The sequence below is a fragment of the Labeo rohita genome, chromosome 14 (genome assembly GCF_022985175.1).
Source record: "Labeo rohita strain BAU-BD-2019 chromosome 14, IGBB_LRoh.1.0, whole genome shotgun sequence".
Lineage (NCBI taxonomy): Eukaryota > Metazoa > Chordata > Actinopteri > Cypriniformes > Cyprinidae > Labeo > Labeo rohita.
Window position 1 is genome coordinate 27,927,797 of NC_066882.1, and position 18,589 is coordinate 27,946,385.

The following is an 18,589-nucleotide window of genomic DNA, read 5'->3' on the forward strand; positions in this document are numbered from 1 at the left end:
TATGTACTGTTCATTCAACTGAAAATAGCATAGACCAAAAGATCGATTGGGATTTAAGAATCGATTTCGGTTCATTAAAATGAAAATCTATTAAAATCGAAAAAAAACAAAAAAAATTAACCCAGACCTAGCCTATTTTGTTGTTTTTAAACACTGCGCTATTGTACTGTAGCTTTATGATTAAAAATGAAACTTTAAACAAAAATAAAAGCAATTGAATGTGTTATTATGATTAAAATATGAAAATTAAAATGGCGGGTAATAATAGATTATGACAGAATTTTTACAACCCTTTCCGTCAAAATGACGGACAATGTTAAGTCTATCGCAACCTCTGGTTATTTTGTCAAAACAATGCCACAATGACTGCACAATATAATCAAAGCTAAAGGTGGTCCAGGAAAACAGAGTGTGCAACAATTTTTTGGACAGACAGTGTATATTGAGGTCTGGATAAGCTGGTTAAAAGTCTGGGCTGATAACTGCAGGTGTTTTCACATATGGTACACTTTATATGAACCCAGTTAAGTTAAAGTGAATTAGAAAGGGAACCGGCAGCAAGTGACCTCTTGGTGTTGACACTGTGGGTGGACCTGTTTGTTTTGCATCTTTGGATCATTTGTAGAGATCATGTGCTTAAATATTTATGTTATTTGGCTCAAAACTGCCTGAAGTAGGTGTGAAAAGGCTCTGAAAGGTTGGAGCTGCAAGTGGTCTTTTATAAGCTGTCACCAGTTGTGCCTGTAGGTGTTAAAGGATTAGTTCACATTCAGAATAAAAATTTCCTGATAATTTACTCACCCCCATGCCATCCAAAATGTTCATGTTCATCAAAACATTCCAGGATTGTACTCCATATAAGGGTTCTTCAATGGTGTCCAACGGGTTGAAGGTCCAAATTGCAGTTTTAGTTGTCTGTTTGAGCTTCAAATGGCTCTACATGATCCCAGCAGAGGAATTAAGGTCTTATCTAGTGAAAAATCTGTCACTTTCTAAAAGAAATTACAATTTATATACTTTTTAACAACAAATGGTCGTCTTGCACTAGCTCTGTGATGTGCGTCTATGACTTCACACATTACGTAATCATGTTGGAAAGGTCACACATGGTGAGTTATTACATGAGCATGAGAAATCATTTTCATACATGAACTGGTCACCATGGAGTCCTTAACCCTATTGAAAGTCTTGAGGATGTGCTGGAGTCGACTTAACAGATTGATTCGATTTAAAAAGGTAGGGCAGGGTGAAAAAAGGTAGGTTCAGAAAGGTAGGGTAGGGTGAAAAAATCTCGTTTTCTCTACCAACTTTTAAATCGTCCAACATAGTTGTTTTACCTTTTTTGTAAATGGCGCTTGACTTTCTTTGCACATTCGCTTTGTAAACACTGGGTTGGAACTATGTCACATGTTACCTTTCCAACATGATTATGTAATGCCTGAAGTCGAGCTAGTGCAAGAGAAGCATTTCTGGTTAAAAAGTATATACATTTTATTTATATATTCATTTATTTTTTAGAAAATGACAGATTGTTTCACTAGATAAGACCCTTATTCCTCAGCTGGGATCGTGTAGTGTCCTTTGAAGCTTTATTGCAACTGCAATTTGGACCTTCAACCCATTGGCCACCATTGAAGTCCACTATATGGAAAAAAATCCTGAAATGTTTTCCTCAAAAACCTTGATTTCTTTTCGACTGAAGAAAGAAAGACATGAACATCTTAGATGACTAAGGGGTGAGTAAACAACTAGGATATTTTTATTCTGGAACTGAACTAATCCTTTAAGAGTTTGAGTATGTTCCTGTAGATAGGAAGGTCTATGATTTACATATGGTGTTGGATGAGATACTGTAATATATTATAATAATAAAAAATGCTTGGTCATTAAATATCTGGGTTGCTAATGAACTGTACGGTTCGAACGCAGCAAGGGGTGATCCTTCAGCTAGCAAGGTTGTGTCCTTCAACAAGGCACTCCAGAGGAATTGTTCCATGGGAAAAAGTGAATGCAGCTAAAGGACCTGATAAATGACTACTTGCTTAAAATAATAATTACATGATTATTTTGCTATTTCAGCCCTTGATTTTATAATTATAGAGCATGAGATGAGAGTGAGAACACTGAACACTTGCCTTGTGTTTCCTCTTGGATTTACTAGGGTTCTTTTCTGCAGGGATGGAGGCGGGTGACTGTTGTCGTCTGTGCTTGACGCTGACCTCCCGACACTCGGCCTTGGTTGGGGGAGGCTCCGGAGGGTCTTGCCCTGGGATCCGTGACAGGAAGCTGAGCTCAATCTTAACCCAAAGAGACTTGATGTCCTCAAAATCTCTCAGTGGTGACAGAAGTTCATTTTGTACAATGGGGATGGGAGAAAAGAGGGGCTCTTCCAAGAGATCCGAGGCACCTGGATCAGGAATAGAGGTGCTGCTTGTGCTGGTAAGGCTACTAACACTCAGGATATTGCTGTTGCAATCCTTGGATTTCAGGCTTAGGGTGTTGGGACCGGGACAGGGAAGCTGAACCTTAGTGAGCTCTTCAGGATCCGAATGACACTCGGATGAAGAAGACTCTGTCTCGATGAATTCCTTAGACTTGGGGATGATCTTGTTGGGTCCTCGGTGCTTCTTTTTATCTGGAACTGGTGTGATATTCGTTGGTGCAGTGTTTGTTGTGGTGGTCCGAGGTTCCTTTCTTGGAGCCGTCTTGACCCCAGGACCCTTGCCTCTAGGTTTTGGCGGTTCTAAAGGTGGGGGCTCTTTCTCTTTTGGGGTAGAACTTGAGTTTCCTGGTCTGGGCCAGTTGTGCTCCTCACTGCTGGAAGATCGCTCCACCTTTTTTGGCTGCTTCTTTCCAGTGCTTCTCCTGGGGGGAGCTAGCTCTATTGAGGCTGGTGATTTTACCTTGGTGCTTTTGCTGTCTGGAGCCTTCTGACCAGTCTTGGGTTTGGCTTTCTCTCGGATAGGACTGAGCAACGTTCTCTCCTTTGGGTCTGCTGGTGCCAGTGCTGTGCTGGGCTTGCTCTTGCTGGAGCTCTGGTTCTCTGAGGCTTGGCTTTCATCAGGTTGAGAGCTGTTAAGCCCATGACTATCTGATTGGGTGTTAATTAGTGCTTTATTGTGAGGATTAACTTTGTTTAGCCACTTATCTAGTTGCCACTTGTTTGTTGATGGAGGTTCAGGCTGGTGGAAGAAGACAAAGCAAATTTAAGGCACAACAGTGTTAGGAATATTGACTACATTGTCTCAACAACTTATTTTATCAATCACACATTGACTCCAGTCATGAAGACTGGAGATAAAAACCTGAAATTTGTTGCATGTGACATTTTTACATGCATTAAAGGCATAGTTCTCCCAAAAATGTAAATTACCCCATGATTTACTCAACCTCAAGCCATCCTAGGTGTATATGACCTTCTTCTTTCAGATTATTACAATGAAGTTATATTAAAAAATGTGCTTGCTGAACAGGGTTTAAGATTTTGGCATCCATCTATCATAAAAGTGTTCCACACGACTCCAGAGGGTTAATAAAGGCCTTCTAATGTGAGTTCATGCATTTGTGTAAGAAAATATCCATATTTAAAACTTTATAAACTGTAATTTCTAGCTTCTGCAAACTGTCATACAGTAGTATACCGTTTTTCAAAGTAGAAAAGGAACATAAAATTTCCAGTGATTAACCGTAAGTTTACATTCCCAGAATTCCCTGCGTTACATTTCAAATTTCATGTTTTTTGTTAAAATAACTGTTTCTTCTTAGCTCTTTCTTATCAGTTTTGTACATTAGGGTTGTATGTTACATATAATGTTGTTAAATTAATGTTTATTGCATTATTTCAGTTTAATGTGTGTTACCATGATGTGTTTGGTGTTTGCGTGATCTGACACTGTGTACCTTCGATATATATAGAATCTATATATATATAGACTTCAGTACTTCAATATGTTGGTTAACATTACATCAGTTAATGAAATTACGGTATTTAAATGTAAATTTAAGTTAAACCTAAATGTTGCTACCGTATCTTTTACGGTAAAATTCTGGCAACCACAGCTGCCGTTTTTTACCGTAATTTTACAGATTTTTTTTAACAGTGTGCCTTATATTGAAATCCTCCTTCTAATTCATGACTGGTGTTTTGTTTTGCTCTCTCCTCTGCATTTCTGTGTTCGTCTCTGTCCTACGTCATCCGCTGAAACACCACTCTCTCGTGAACGCGCGTACGACAGTTAGCGGAAGTTAGAGATTATGGCTTAAAAAGTTTTAAATATGTTTTCTCACACAAATACATCGATTCACTTCAGAAGGCCTCCTCCCGGAGTGGTGTGAAGCACTTTTTATGATGTATGGATGCAGATTTTTGGGCTTCAATCTTAAACCCCATTGGAAGAGCCTGATCATTTATGAATACAACTCTGATTGTCTTTGTCTGAAAGAAGAAAGTCATATACACCTAGGATGGCTTGAGGGTGTTTTTTTTTTTTTAGGTGAACTATCCCTTTAAGTGCACTGAGGTCTATACAACTTAAATGGATGCATGTGTAAAACAACATGGAGACCAAATTTCTAATGATGCATATCGGTACAGATTTCATCTTGTCTCCAGTGTTGATTCATGAGAAGCTTGATGATTCTGTCATATGACTTTCACAGACCAATGAGCTGGCGCTATGATGAAAAGGCCATTAAGACAGGAAGTCATAAAATTCCTGAATAATGTAGGAAATGCTGTGAGTACTGTCCTGATGACTGCTCACAGCTCTCACCGAGGAGATGTTTTCATCAGCTATATTATCTCACAACGATTGTTGTGTACCATTATGTTTCCAGACACAAGTAAATCTTTCCCACGCACCCATAAACACTGTCTCGAACACTCTGAATGATAGAAAATCATTCAGAAAAGGAAGCAGTGGAAATGAGTGGACATCCATATTAACCATTAAACTCACGGGGTAAGAAATTCAATTCATTGCACTTTCCAATCAGACCTGGTGGTACGTTTCGAGACAAAAGGCAATCTCCTATGCTATTTCACATTTAAAAGCCACATTCTCCATCTGTCAGAGAGACATTTCCGCCAATACAAGCTACCAAATCTTATACTGAAAGCTCCGGCAAAGATGATGAATTAACAATTGAGCGTGTCGAAATTGACAGCCCTCCCAATATTTCGCCACTGAGGCATCAAGGCTATGCGCCGCCGCTTGAAAGAGAAACATCTTTCTGCAGAACAGAGCGCTTGCAGTGCTAAGATATGGATTCCCATTGGCCATCCCTGGCAGAGAGCAAAGCTATACACACAGAAGGGGCGATGAGAACCGGGAGATGTTTACTCTTGTGTAATGCTCTTAGGGAGCCCCAGGCAGGCTACTGCGGGACAACTTTAAAGCTGCCAATTAATCCTTTGAGGAGATCCTTTCAAAAATCCTACCCCTAACCCATGCTGAGAAAACTCGGAGGGGGAATGCTGCCTCAGTCTCTCTTTGCCTTTAGCTAAATGAGAAAATAGATTTAGATTCATCTCCGCTCTTTTGAAATTTCTCAGAATGGGCCCCACAATTATCATCTAAGGGAAATACTGTAATTGCACAAACTGGTATTCATTCATCTCAAGTTCACAAGGTGCTAAATAGCAAATAAAACTGTACATAACACTACATAGAAGGGCTAAAATAGCCAAACCTGTCAAAAAATGTATGGGTCATGCCTCACTACCAAAAATCTTAAGGAATTCATTAATTACAAGAGGGTGCCCACATATTTCTGGCCCTATCCTGTAGTGTATGAACTAAACTGAGATACACCTGTAACAACAGCCATCAGCGAATGGAATGAAGAGATGAGTCATGGATCTGTGTGAGGATGTGGTGTGACAGTTCGAGAGGAGTAAAGTGATCAGTACCTCTGGTGTGGCAGCGCGGGACGCTCGGTTGCACTCACTGTCACTGGAACTGCTCTCGCTGTCCGAATCAGATTCAGAGCTGCTCTCCGATTCGCTGGAGCTGCCCGAGGCGCCGCTGGAGTGACCGGTCTGTTCGCTGGTCCGCGGTGTGGTTCCAGGAAGGCTTTAGGAAAAAGAACAGAGGAGAACATTCGTCAAATGATTTGACACACTTCAAAACACAGTGATAGGACAGCACAGATGTAGGTACAGGTTGTTTTATTAATGTACACTGGATGTTATTCAACAACAGGAGAAACTGGGCCAATGCATTCAAAAGCTGAACCTTTGACACATTGTACCAGACAGAGCTGTAAGGCATGGAAGCCCATTTCTGCCACGGTATAAAAAAAAAAAATGTAATTGCAACTTTACATTTTAGAATTCTCACAGTTTATATCTTGCAATTTTGAAAACAACTTTATGTTTTGCTATTCTTAGTTTATATCTTGGAATTCTGACTATTGTTTTCAGAACTGACCGCTCGCGAACAGTTTGATTGACAGGCGATCTGACCAATCATAACGTAGAATCCGCCATTCTGTCTAACAAACAAATCAGACAGGAGAGTAGATTAACTTCAGTGGACTTAAACTTGAAAAATTATGTATATCGACATCTTTTCGCAGTTGAAATAAAATACATGTTTTTTTTCGTGTTTTAAGTAAAGAAGAAAAGATGATCTGTTCACGTGTAGATTGATCTTATAAGGCAATACAGTGATCTGTCACGACACATTAAAGAGCCACAATTTTTTTTTTTTTTTAGTTTCTTAAATTACAATGTTTTAAAGCTGTCTGCGTGTGTTCCTCTTTGCTTTTTCTTTTCTTTTTTCTTTTTTAACCACATAATTAAAAATAAAAAAGGTAATTGTGACTTTTTGTCACAATTCAGATTTTTTTCTTGCAATTGTAAATTTGTATTGCACAATTTGGACTTTTTTTCTTGCAATTATGAGTTTATCTCTCACAATTTGGACTGTTCTTCTCAGAATTAACAAGTTAACAACTTAGTTAACAACTTGCAATTCAGAGTTTATATCTCGCATTTTTTCTTTCTTTCTTTTTTTTTTTTTAGAATAGTCATTTTCTCAGAATTTTATTTTATTATTATTATTTTTTTTTTTTTTACTTTTTTCTGTTCCATTGGGAAAAAATAACAATATGAGTTTGAAATTACATGATTTTGTGGTGAGTTGTTCCTAAGTTTATATGCCTTTAGGGCTTGTCACATAATTTTAGGGGGAGATTAAAAAATAATATTTTTCCCTCCATGCCAGCTATTACATTTTAGTTCAAGCCTTTAAAATATCAGACACAGCAATTAATATTTTATGTTAAATATTACTTTAATAACCTTGATATTTCTTTCACTATCTTTTTTTTATATATATAATACATTTTTCAACACTAGCTGATGCTGCTCTGAAGAACCAACTAACAAAGAGACAACTGAACCAACTGATGACAGACTGCATCACTTAGAGAGAGACAGAGATAGAAAGATATAAATAGCAAGAAAATGAGCAAGAAAAGAAAGGGTTTGTTTACTTCTCCACCTACGGGCTATTACTCGGCTCTGTCTCAGAGTTATCAGTCATGCTCAGCATTATTTATGAGTTCATGAAAGGCCACAGCGCTCTAATCCAATAAGTACTTCACTTCTCAGGGTATCCTCAGATGTGGCCATCCAAGATTGTTCTACATGGAGTCAAACATGCCAGAAGGAGGCAAATTAAATTCCTTTCCAAAGGTCAGACCAGGCTGCTTTATGTTGACACTTCATTAGAGATTATGTTACGACAGGAAAAAGCGCTCTGGTCTACAGCTGTGCCAGCAAGACACGGACAATATTAGCCAGCAATGAGCAACCTGTCCCAGGAAAGGGAAAAAGCAAACAAAAAACAGATTTGTGGCAAGACATAAGCTATATTCAAAATTGCCCACTTGTTCACTCATCCACCCTACAAACTACCCGACAGCCAGTGTGGTCTACAGTTGAAATGCATATGTACCTTTTTTAATCCAATGCAACAAAAAAGACAGTTACGATTTTAAATTTTGTATTTAATATATAGTAAATCATCTAATCAAATACCACCTGAATGAAGTATGACACAGTTACAGAATGTCCTGTTCTTTCAAAACACCAACCTCTGTGACCTTTGTCTATGCAAATAGCACTGATTGGTGTAATACACACATACAAACCAAAAGAAAAGAAAAGAAAAAGCAGAAGGTCATTTTCTCTCCATCTTTTGGTCTTAATAAGGTTGACCTTTTGTTAACAGCTGTGGCATCTCATGAGAGTAAAGCAAGTCTTCCTGAGAAAACTGCTTCTTTCACCTTTTGTCACAGAAGATATTGTTACATTTTTAACACAACACAACAAGATGTACTTAAAAAATGCATTAAAAAAAAAAAAAAAAAAAAAAAAAAATATATATATATATATATATACACACACACACACACACACACACATATATATATATATATATATTACGGCTGTCAAACGATTAATCGTGATTAATCACATACAAAATAAGTTGAGTTTGCCTAATATATGTGCGTGTACTGTGTGTAATTATTAAGTATATATAAATACACACAAATTAATGTGTATATATATATTTATATATATATATATATATTTTTTTTTAATCATTGTTTTTTTTTTTGCCATTTTGCCATTTTGCCTTTTTATTATTATGAAAGGACAGATCAGAAGTGACAGGAAGCCCCCACAAGGCTATCAGCGCCGACATTAATGTAGAAATTTAAGAAAAATATGTTACTTATGTACAAAATATCTTTATTTATATATAATATAAATTATATAAAAACTATAATAAATACATATACTTGTAAATATTTCTTAAATATACACATGAATGTGTTTGTATTTATATATACATAATAATTACACACAGTGCACACACATATTAGGCAAACTTAACCTTTCATTTTGTATGCGACCGTTTGACAGCCCTTTATATTATATATTACTTAAATAACCTTTATATTTTGTTTTTATTTATCATTTATCTATCATCTATATATATATCTATATATATATATATATATAATTTTAATCTTCCCCTAAAATGATATGACAAGCCCTAAAGGCATATAACTCATTACAAAATCATGTCATTTCAAACTCGTATGCTGTTATTTTTTTCCCCATGGCACAAAAAAAAAAAAAAAAAAAAAAAAAAAAAAAAAAAAAAAAAAAAATCTTCACTTAGATAGTTTATCTAACTCTCCAGTACTTCAATAAAATAAAATAAAATAAAATAAAATAAAATAAAATAAAAAAAAACAAAATAAACTACATTTTTGTTTGGAATAAACTTTTATCTTAATTTAACTTTCATCCAGCAGCCTAGTTTAGATTTGCTGCAGATTTGCCAAGCATATAATGTGATGAAAAGTAAACAAAGTTTACTTATCATCATTATTCATAATTAATGATATCTTCGTCCCCAAAAAGTATGGACAGAGTAGCTTTGGGAATAGCTTTCTCCTCATAAAGCAGCACACGTTGCATGAACACAGGAAGGAGGAAGTGTTTCCCTGAAGGAGTTACAGTGGGCCTTGAGCAAACTCATCTAGAACTGGGCCACTGGGACTGGAGGAACTGGGTAAATTAAACTAACATTTCACTGCTGAACTATAACTATAATAAGGAACGATAACATATCTGCTTTCATAAGGGTTTATGTTAGACACTTCTAGGTCTAAAAAACAAGTAGACTAAGAAAAATGTTTTTGCTAAAGTAAAATGTGATATTTAACCAACTCTACACTGTAAGAGATAGGTGTAAATATTTAATTTCATGGACTATATAAATGCCATAGCTGCTTCACAAATAACATATTAGCATTTATTTACAATCTTTCTTTGAACACTCCGCACACATAGCGCACTATATACACACATATAAAGAAGTGCACAAATATAGTTCTCAGATCCGCCATAAGTAATGCTGTGCGAAAGCCGTCAAGGATCTTATTAACATTCAGTAAGGGAAGAGTTTGCACAGGCCTCCCAGTTTATCATGGCTTTAAATAATGTGCTGTCAATGCACGTTGCTGTTACAAACCCAAAAGAATCTCCAGGCATAAGCAAAACATCTCAAACAACTCTAATGAATAAATAACAATATTTAGAACAATTTACACTTTAAATATTCATGCTTTATAATGAAGCAATTTTCCAGGCTGGTGCTAAGCGGTAGGGAATATGAGACCAGATGTACACAGAAATAAACACTAGCTAGACTTCTGTTACAAACACTGAGTTTTAGAGGAGTTTTAGGACGAAAGCAAACAAATCCAACCTGGTTTAGGCGCTATAAGGTTTCTGTCAACTCAGGGTTTCAGCCAGTTACAGCTGAGGTCAAAAGTTTACACCCCCTTTCAGAAACATTAAAAATGTTACTTATATTTACCAAAATAAGAGGAATCATACAAATGCACATTATTGTTTATTTAGTACTGACCTGAATAAGATATTTCACATAAAAGACAAAACCGAGAAATTAATTGTTGAATTTATAAAAATACATACACTTAATGATTCTTAATGCTGTGTTGATACCTGAATGAGAATGTTTTTTTTTGTTTAGTGATAGTTGCTCACGAGTCTCGTTTGTCCCGAACAGTTAAACTGCCTGCTGTTATTCACAAAAATCCTTTAGGTCCCACAAATTATTTGGTTTTCCAGCATTTTTGTGTATTTGAACCCTTTCCAACAATGACTGTATGATTTTGAGATCCATCTTTTCACACTGAGGACAACTAAGGACTCATATGCAACTATTACAGGAGGTTCAAACCCTCATTGATGCTCCAGAAGTAAGAAAACTTTTTGAATTTGAAGATCAGGGTAAATTTAACTTATTTTGTTTTCAGGGAAACATGTACGTCTCTTGTGTAGCTTCTGAAGGGCAGTTCTAAATGAAAAAAAAAAAAAAAAGATATTTAGGCAAAATAAGAAAAATTTACACATTTTTATTCTGTTCAAAAGTTTTCACCTCCCTTGGCTCTTAATGTATGGTTTCTCTTTTTGGAGCATCAGTGAGTGTTTGAACCTTCTGTAATAGTTGTATATGAGACTCTGTTGTCCTCAGTGTGGAAAGATGGATCTCAAAATCATACAGTCTTTTTTTTTTAAATTAATCATTAAATTAAATGTAATTTCATGTCCTAGTCACATTTTCTTGGTTAGATAAACCGTACTTAATGAAAAAAAAAAAATTCACATTTATTTTACACATTATAATTTTATAATTAATTTACATTTATTCCAAACATTTGCGAATGTGGAACACGCACAAACGGGACATATCACGTGAATCAATCACAGCTGATCATAACCAGTCATATCTAATCATATCGTAATGGAGGCATCGCCTGCTCTCTCGTGACTTTCCCACATCATTCTCAATTACCCTCCACCAAACCAACCATACGCTTTAAGGAGTCTTTTAAAACTCAATGGGCTCAGGGGAGGCAAGAGAGACATGTAGCTTTACCTGCTGGTGTTGCTGTTGGACAATGTTTCTTTAGCTCTTCGAGTGATTTATACACATTTTGCACTACAAATTTTTAGGAGGCACTGACTCCCTTGCTTCTTTATAGAAAACACCCCTGATATATATAAACCAACAGACCACTGATTTGTGGTTTAAAATTTGGTCCACATTGGAGCTTGTTAACCAAACCCTGACTTGCCTCAGAGCTCTAACATCTAAAATATATTCAAAACACACCATCTATGGCTCTTGGTAACAGAAAAACAAGCTAATACAAGGGCCGAAGCTGTGATCTCTCCCCTGAGATTATCACAGGTCACACCGAAACAAAGGCTGATGCATCACTCGAAGCTACAGGGACCATATCGACTAGTGTTTCTCTCTCTGTGTTTACACTGATACCATAATCTCAGATCAATGTGACAGATAGTCACAGCCTGGCGGTCTGTCTGATGGGCCGAATCGCAGATGGAGAGAGCTTACAATGGAGGGGGGCAAGAAAAAGCAGCATCTGAGAGATGCCAGCTGGTTGAAGGGACTCATTAAGACCTGAGTTCATCCAGAAAGACCACTATCGGATCGGGACCTCAGCAAAGGCCATCTCTGTTCTCGTATTTGTTTGTAGATCATAATTATTTGCAGATTTATCAAAAAGCATCCTAACAAACCCTGAGCAAGTTTGGATTATTATTCTCACCGTCTCCCGTCGTGTCTCAAATCCAAGGGCAGAACTGTCATCCTTTTTTTTTTCCCTTTCGTTTTTTTAACCTCTCCTTCAATGAAGTTTAATAGTTAATTATAGATGAATGAATCCTACAGTCGCTGGAGCAGGCAGAGACCTGGGCTGCTGCTCAGAAGCCCACGTTTGATTTTATTCCCCTTAGATAGAGAGCTGGGGCCGTTTCAGACATCTAGTCTGGACCGCAACCTGTCAATACCGCCAGCCAGATGTCTTCGGAGTAGGAGAATTTAATGAACTGTGAATTTATGATTTCCATCAATAAGTTAAATCTGAAAAGTTCAAAAGAATTCGAGGACGCGAGGTCTCGGCACTAAACACGATTATGTGTTCGGAGGGCGAAAGCAACAAAGAGTTTGAAGCATGAAACGACAGAGAGAGAAGATGAGAAGAGACCTGAAGGAGTTTCATTTATAAGTCATCAGCCTACCGCCTCATAAAACGATCATCTGCGAGCAGCGCATACATTATTTTTATAAATCGCCCTGAAGAATAACTCGCCACATATCTCTACGATGATGATCGTGACTTCCCTTTGCCCTTAAATCCATTACAAGCTTTATTTGATTCAATCAATGGTCTGTTCGCATGAGGAATGGATTATAGATCCTGTTTCAAAACACAACTTGTGATTCCTGAATCATTACAAGATCTGTTCTCTTCATTTAACAACAGAGACACACCGAGTATTTACAAGTTGATGGTTGGTTTCCCAAGCTCAGATTAGGTCTGGTCCTTGATTAAAATGTTTCAGCTATCTGCAAATGTTCAAAACAAGACCATAATTCTATCTGACTCGCTTACACTGATTACTCTCTATGAAAACACATCACAGATGTCAAATGCATTTCCATACCATAATCTACAGCAGTGCTTTTCAACTGGTACGTTCTGATTGGGTCACTTAGAGCAGGGAAAAAAACTACAGTAATTGCAAATAAAATGCAAATAATCATGTAATAGTGCATCATTAAGACGATAGCAAAATAAACTGGCTTATCAACTTCTAAAGCAAGGATGTACTTCCCATGTTGTTGATGTCAAAGGTTGTGTGTTCAAACAAACTCTACAGTATTTTGGTGTAAATGCATCTGGTTAGTAGAAACTAAATGCTAAATGCCACATTTCCCATGCCACAATAACAAATGAGAACAAGATAGAACAAAGAAATACCATTAACAAATCTGTAAGCTAAAAGAAAATACATTACAGTTACAGTTGGCTTCTTATTCAGTTTAAGAGTGTGGAAACCAAAATCAACCAATTCGGCCTATATCATGCTCATAATTTTGTATATTGTTGGGTCTAGGCAGTTTGTGTTAAAGTTAAGGCAGTGTAAGTTAAGTCGAAGTAGCATACTTTCTTAGCGATAGATGCTGTTTACACTAAGTGAAAATCAGTGATGGGAATAACGACATTATAAATAAACAGCATTACTAACAGCGTTATTTTTTTCAGTAACGGGTAATCAAACTAACTACATGTTTCTGTTTCTGTTTCCTGTCAAAATAACAGAGTTACTTTGGAATTCTTCAGCTTTTAAGAACTGCTGGTTTCTCCAGTAGTAGGCGGAGCTAATGTGCAAATGGCAACCTCATTGGCTGGCGCTCACCTATTATCACCCCTGTTTTAATTTCAGCAAATCAGTTCGAGCGAACGACAGTGCAATTAATATTCATAAAGGCGTCCTATTATGCTCCTTTTCAAAGTCTTCATTTTGTTTTGGGGGTGTACTAGAACATGCTCTCATACTTGGTGGTTCGAAAAACGCATTATTTTTTTCACATAATTTACATTATTACAATACCTTTCTCCCAGCCTGGCACTGGTTTAATGAAGGCCAGCCTTCCGAAAAAGGAAATATGTTATGATTGGTTAGCTATCCCAGTGCGTTGCGATTGGAGAACAGCTTAGATGTTGTTTTAGTACTGCCACGCCCCTTATCTTAAGTTTTAAATATGGATATTTTTCTTACAAAAACGCATCGATTCGCTAAAGGAGACCCCCAGGAGCCATGTGAGGCACTTTTTATTATGAATGGATGCACTTTATTAGACTTTATTAGACTCCGATTACATTAGTCTGAAAGAAGCTATTCATATACACCTAGGATGCATGGAGGGTGAGTAAATAATACGCTACAGTAATGTTGAGTCCTATCCTCAGCTTGCGAGATCACAGATACATGATATTATTGTGCTAATTTATTTAATTATTTTACATACTTGAAAGCATAAGGCTAAAAGCAGCCTAACATTATCAAAGAACATCATCACTGTTTAGCCTAGCCTATTCTAGTGCAAGTTTATGCATTTTAAAAAGCACTTGCGCTATAAGTGAAGCTATCTACACTGTATAATGAATAAATCTCTTACCACACACTACACACGTCTGTGGCGCGTACCGGCTTCGATCCTTTATTTTATTTCCGATATGATATGGGATTTGAAAAGGGAGAAAAGAAGTTTCTCAAAAGGCGGATTCAAACCCGGGTTGATCGTGTCGAAAAGACTACAGCATGAGCCCCTGGAGCTGATGTTTTATGATCATCTTTTGTAGTGTTAACTACCAATCACACGTTGGTGGGCGGAGTTAGTGTAAATAGCCTTTGCCAACAAGACGGGCTATTTGCACTTAGTGTAAATAGGCACTCCGTAAAAGTAAAGTTAATACACTCTACATTTAATATTAAGGACTTTGTTTCTGTGTTGGGGCACCACTTAATGTCCAAAATAAAATCTGGATATACCGAAGCCAAACCGCTGATCTAAAGATGGTCAGTTGGTCTGTAATCACCTATACCACAACCCACAATCCCTCTTTCTGTACAAGCATATTTGAATAAATTTAAGGAAAGGAGATGGACCAGCCTCAACGCTGTCTCTACGGACGTCTGTGGCTTTGTTGTGGCAATGCGGCCATATGGTCCAGTCATTAAGTGGCTATTTGCCTTGAATGGTTAACTTAAGTAGGACACAATTACTGAAGTGTCTGGGCTGGTGACATTTACATGCTATTTTCATGCTGGGCTTTCAACAGAAGCATACGGCTTGTTAGTGATTACATTGTATGAGAAATCCAAGTCATCTAGGGACTGGAATACAAGAGACTTGAGGGTGGGCTCTTCTGACCAGTAGGCAACTACCCAGTACACCACCTTGCAACCATCAAAAATCTTAGCAAGCACAAAGAAACATGCATGCATTTCAGCAGATGCTTTTATCCAAAGTGACTTACATTACATGCAGGGAATAAATTTGATCGGTTCATTCCCTGGGAATCAAAGCCATGACCTTGGTGTTGCCAGTTCCATACACTACAGTTCGAGCTACAGGAATATTACCCGAACGATCATGATTTTGAAACGATCCATATGTGGCTCTTGTTAAATGTCAAAGTCTCACAGAAAAGCCCCAAAGGCTCCAGATGGAGATATTTCTCACATAATTATGCTCTGCTTGTTTAGAGCTGTGTTTTTCCAGAATGAGCAGGACCGTGGCCATTGCAAAGGGTGGTAAGCGAATCCCAGGCCTCCCTTTGGCCCGTCTTAAAGCATTCTGAGAGGGCTAAAAGAACACATCCCACCACCTTGGACAGCATTTCCCATGATACAATGCCAAATGAGATGAATCAAAGCTAACAAGCTAAATCAAAGGAAAGTTAAATGTCAAAGTTAATAGTAGATTTACAAGGATATATTGCACACGCATGCAGTTATGAAGTGGCTGTGCAATTCAAGGCTTGCCAAATACCAGAAAACAGGATGAACTTTTGACCATTGTGGTCCTAAAAGGGGAATTTATGAAGCAACTGTATCCTAACTGTTTGCGGTAACAGACTAAAATGATACAAATTTCATACTGACACTTGGAAACTTCAAAATAACAACCTATAGAAGTACAGTGTATGTACAGTTTATTTGCATGTGCAGACCATTTTAGAAGCTAATGAGCAACATTTAAGATGGATGACTCTATAGGACATTATGAAGTGGAGTCACCTGATGTTCACACAATTAGATCCCCATCACAGAGCTTGATTTGATTTCATATGTTGCCTTTGAGAGACAAAATGCCAGTGTTGACACTGTAAACAAGTTATTAATATGTGAAGGGATTTCTGAACAAGCTTTTCCCCATTTAGATAGTCCCAACACACATCTTCAGCCTGAATTCACACCGTGCAATTAACAAAGAAGTGGAGAAATGAATGAGATGAGGAGTGAAAGAGGGAGAAAGAATAGAGATGCAGGATGTTAATAGATTACAGCTGAATGAAAACGCATAAATGAATTAAGATGCAAACAAAGCAGCACGCATTAAGCACTGGTTGACTATGATTAATATGTGAAGGGCTCACACTATTGAGAAAAGGAACTCTGGCCAAGAGAGATTAAAGGAGCCAATAAGAAAAAAAGGTGTAATAATATTCGTCTAATTACACAAATCTGTTATTGAAAACAGAGCTGTTTCCCTCGATGATGCATTTGCATGGTTGAACTGTTTAGGGTACATGTCAACACATGTGTGCGTAGAATCATGAGTGAATAAAAAAAAAAAAAATCTATTTATTTGCAAAATGTTATTTATTTTACCAATATAAGAGGGATCATACAAAATATTTTACTTTTTATTAGGACCGACCTGAATAAGATATTTTAAATAAAAGATGTTTACATATAGTCACTAGTTCCACAAGAGAAAATAAGTTGATTTTATAACAATTACATAAGTTACTGTTCAAATGTTTACATACACTTTTCTTAACACTGTGTCGTTACCTGAATGATCCACAGCTCTTTTATTTTTGTTTGTTTTGTTTAGTGATAGTTGTTCATCAGTCCCTTGTTTGTCATGATCAGTTAAACTGCCCGCTGCAAAAAAATCCTTCAGTCTGTGGTTTTTCAGCATTTTTGTGTATTTGAACCCTTTCCAACAGTGACTGTATGATTTTGAGATCCATCTTTTCACACTAAGGACAACTGAGGGACTCATATGCAACTATTACAGAAGGTTCAAACGGTCACTGATGCTCCAGAAGGAAAAATGATTCATTAACAGCCGGAGGGTAAAAACTTTTGGAATTTGAAGATCAGGGTAAATTTAACTTATTTTGTCTTCTGGGGAAATGTACGTATCTTCTGTAGCGTCTGAAAGGCAGTAGTACATAAAAAAATGCGATATTTAGGCAAAATAAGAAAAATGTACAGATCCTCATTCCCTTCAAAAGTTTTCACCCCCGGCTCTTAATGCATTGTGTTTCCTTCTGGAGCATCAGTGAGCATTTGAACTTTCTGTAATAGTTGCATATGGTTAAAGTGTACTGCTGAATATACTGACTAGCATTTATGATAAACTAAAATATACTTTAGTGCCATTTCTACTGAAACTTCTGTCATAAATAGATTTGAAATTATATATTTGTCAATGAAGTTGCAATTTACATTTGTCATAATGAGATACATCTGTCAATATGCAGTTGCAATTTAGTACATTTAAAAAACATGAACTTTAAATGTCATTTCAAATAACACACAACAGCTAAAATGTAAAATAGAACGTGCTGTAGTATGTTTATCAACATATCAAATAAGTGTACTTCTTTAAAGCAAGCAAAAAAAAAAAAGGAAAATTATTATTTAAATATTTTCATTTGACATTATTGCAAAGAACACTTTCAAGTGTTCTTAAGTGTAAGATACAGTCATGAAAGTATACTCTCTTTAAGTGGCCTTTCATTTTATTAACATTATCTGCAAGTACAGTTACATTTATGTATATATATATATATATATATATATATATATATATAGATATATATATAGATATATTTCACTGTGTAAGATTACAAAGACATTCATAACATTGTAAAATTGTAATCTCTTTAACTTTAACCACCATGAATTATATTGTAAAAACATGTCAAATGTACATTGTACTCTGGAACTGCTGAGCATCAATATGACTTTTATTAGGAATAATCCATAATGAGGTTTAGATCATTTTACAATGCCTTACATAAACACGCTTCAGAACATGTTTAAATGTTCAGTAAAACTTAAGTATGTCCAATATGAACATCATTGCATTGTTATTTAGCAGAGCACTGCAGCGTCTTTCTATGTTTATGTAGTTTGCAGTGCTGTTTAGGTGTGATCTAGTGTGTTCTCTCTCCAGGCACCAGAGTGCCCTCTTACCCTGCACTATTTCAGCTGGATACAAATGCTGAGCCACCCACAAGCTGCCAACACACACACACACACACACAGTTGCATTGCTCAGCTGGGACCAGCAGAGCCTCAAATGCTGACATGCTCATTCTAAGTGCTGCTGGAAATCTAATGAAGCAGCAATTTGCA

The 18,589-nt window shown here is 36.7% G+C and overlaps 1 protein-coding gene across 1 annotated transcript in view; it reads right to left on the minus strand.

Annotated features, from left to right (window-relative positions):
* The window catches only part of aff2 (AF4/FMR2 family, member 2), a 276,300-nt gene that overhangs the window by 31,790 nt on the left and 225,921 nt on the right, over positions 1-18,589 (minus strand). Inside the window, exons 10-11 of the mRNA XM_051128381.1 lie at positions 5,912-6,074; positions 2,136-3,182 (exon numbers count right to left, since the gene is read on the minus strand). Coding sequence (XP_050984338.1) covers positions 2,136-3,182; positions 5,912-6,074 — 1,210 coding nt within the window. The remainder of the gene's footprint in view (positions 1-2,135; positions 3,183-5,911; positions 6,075-18,589) is intronic.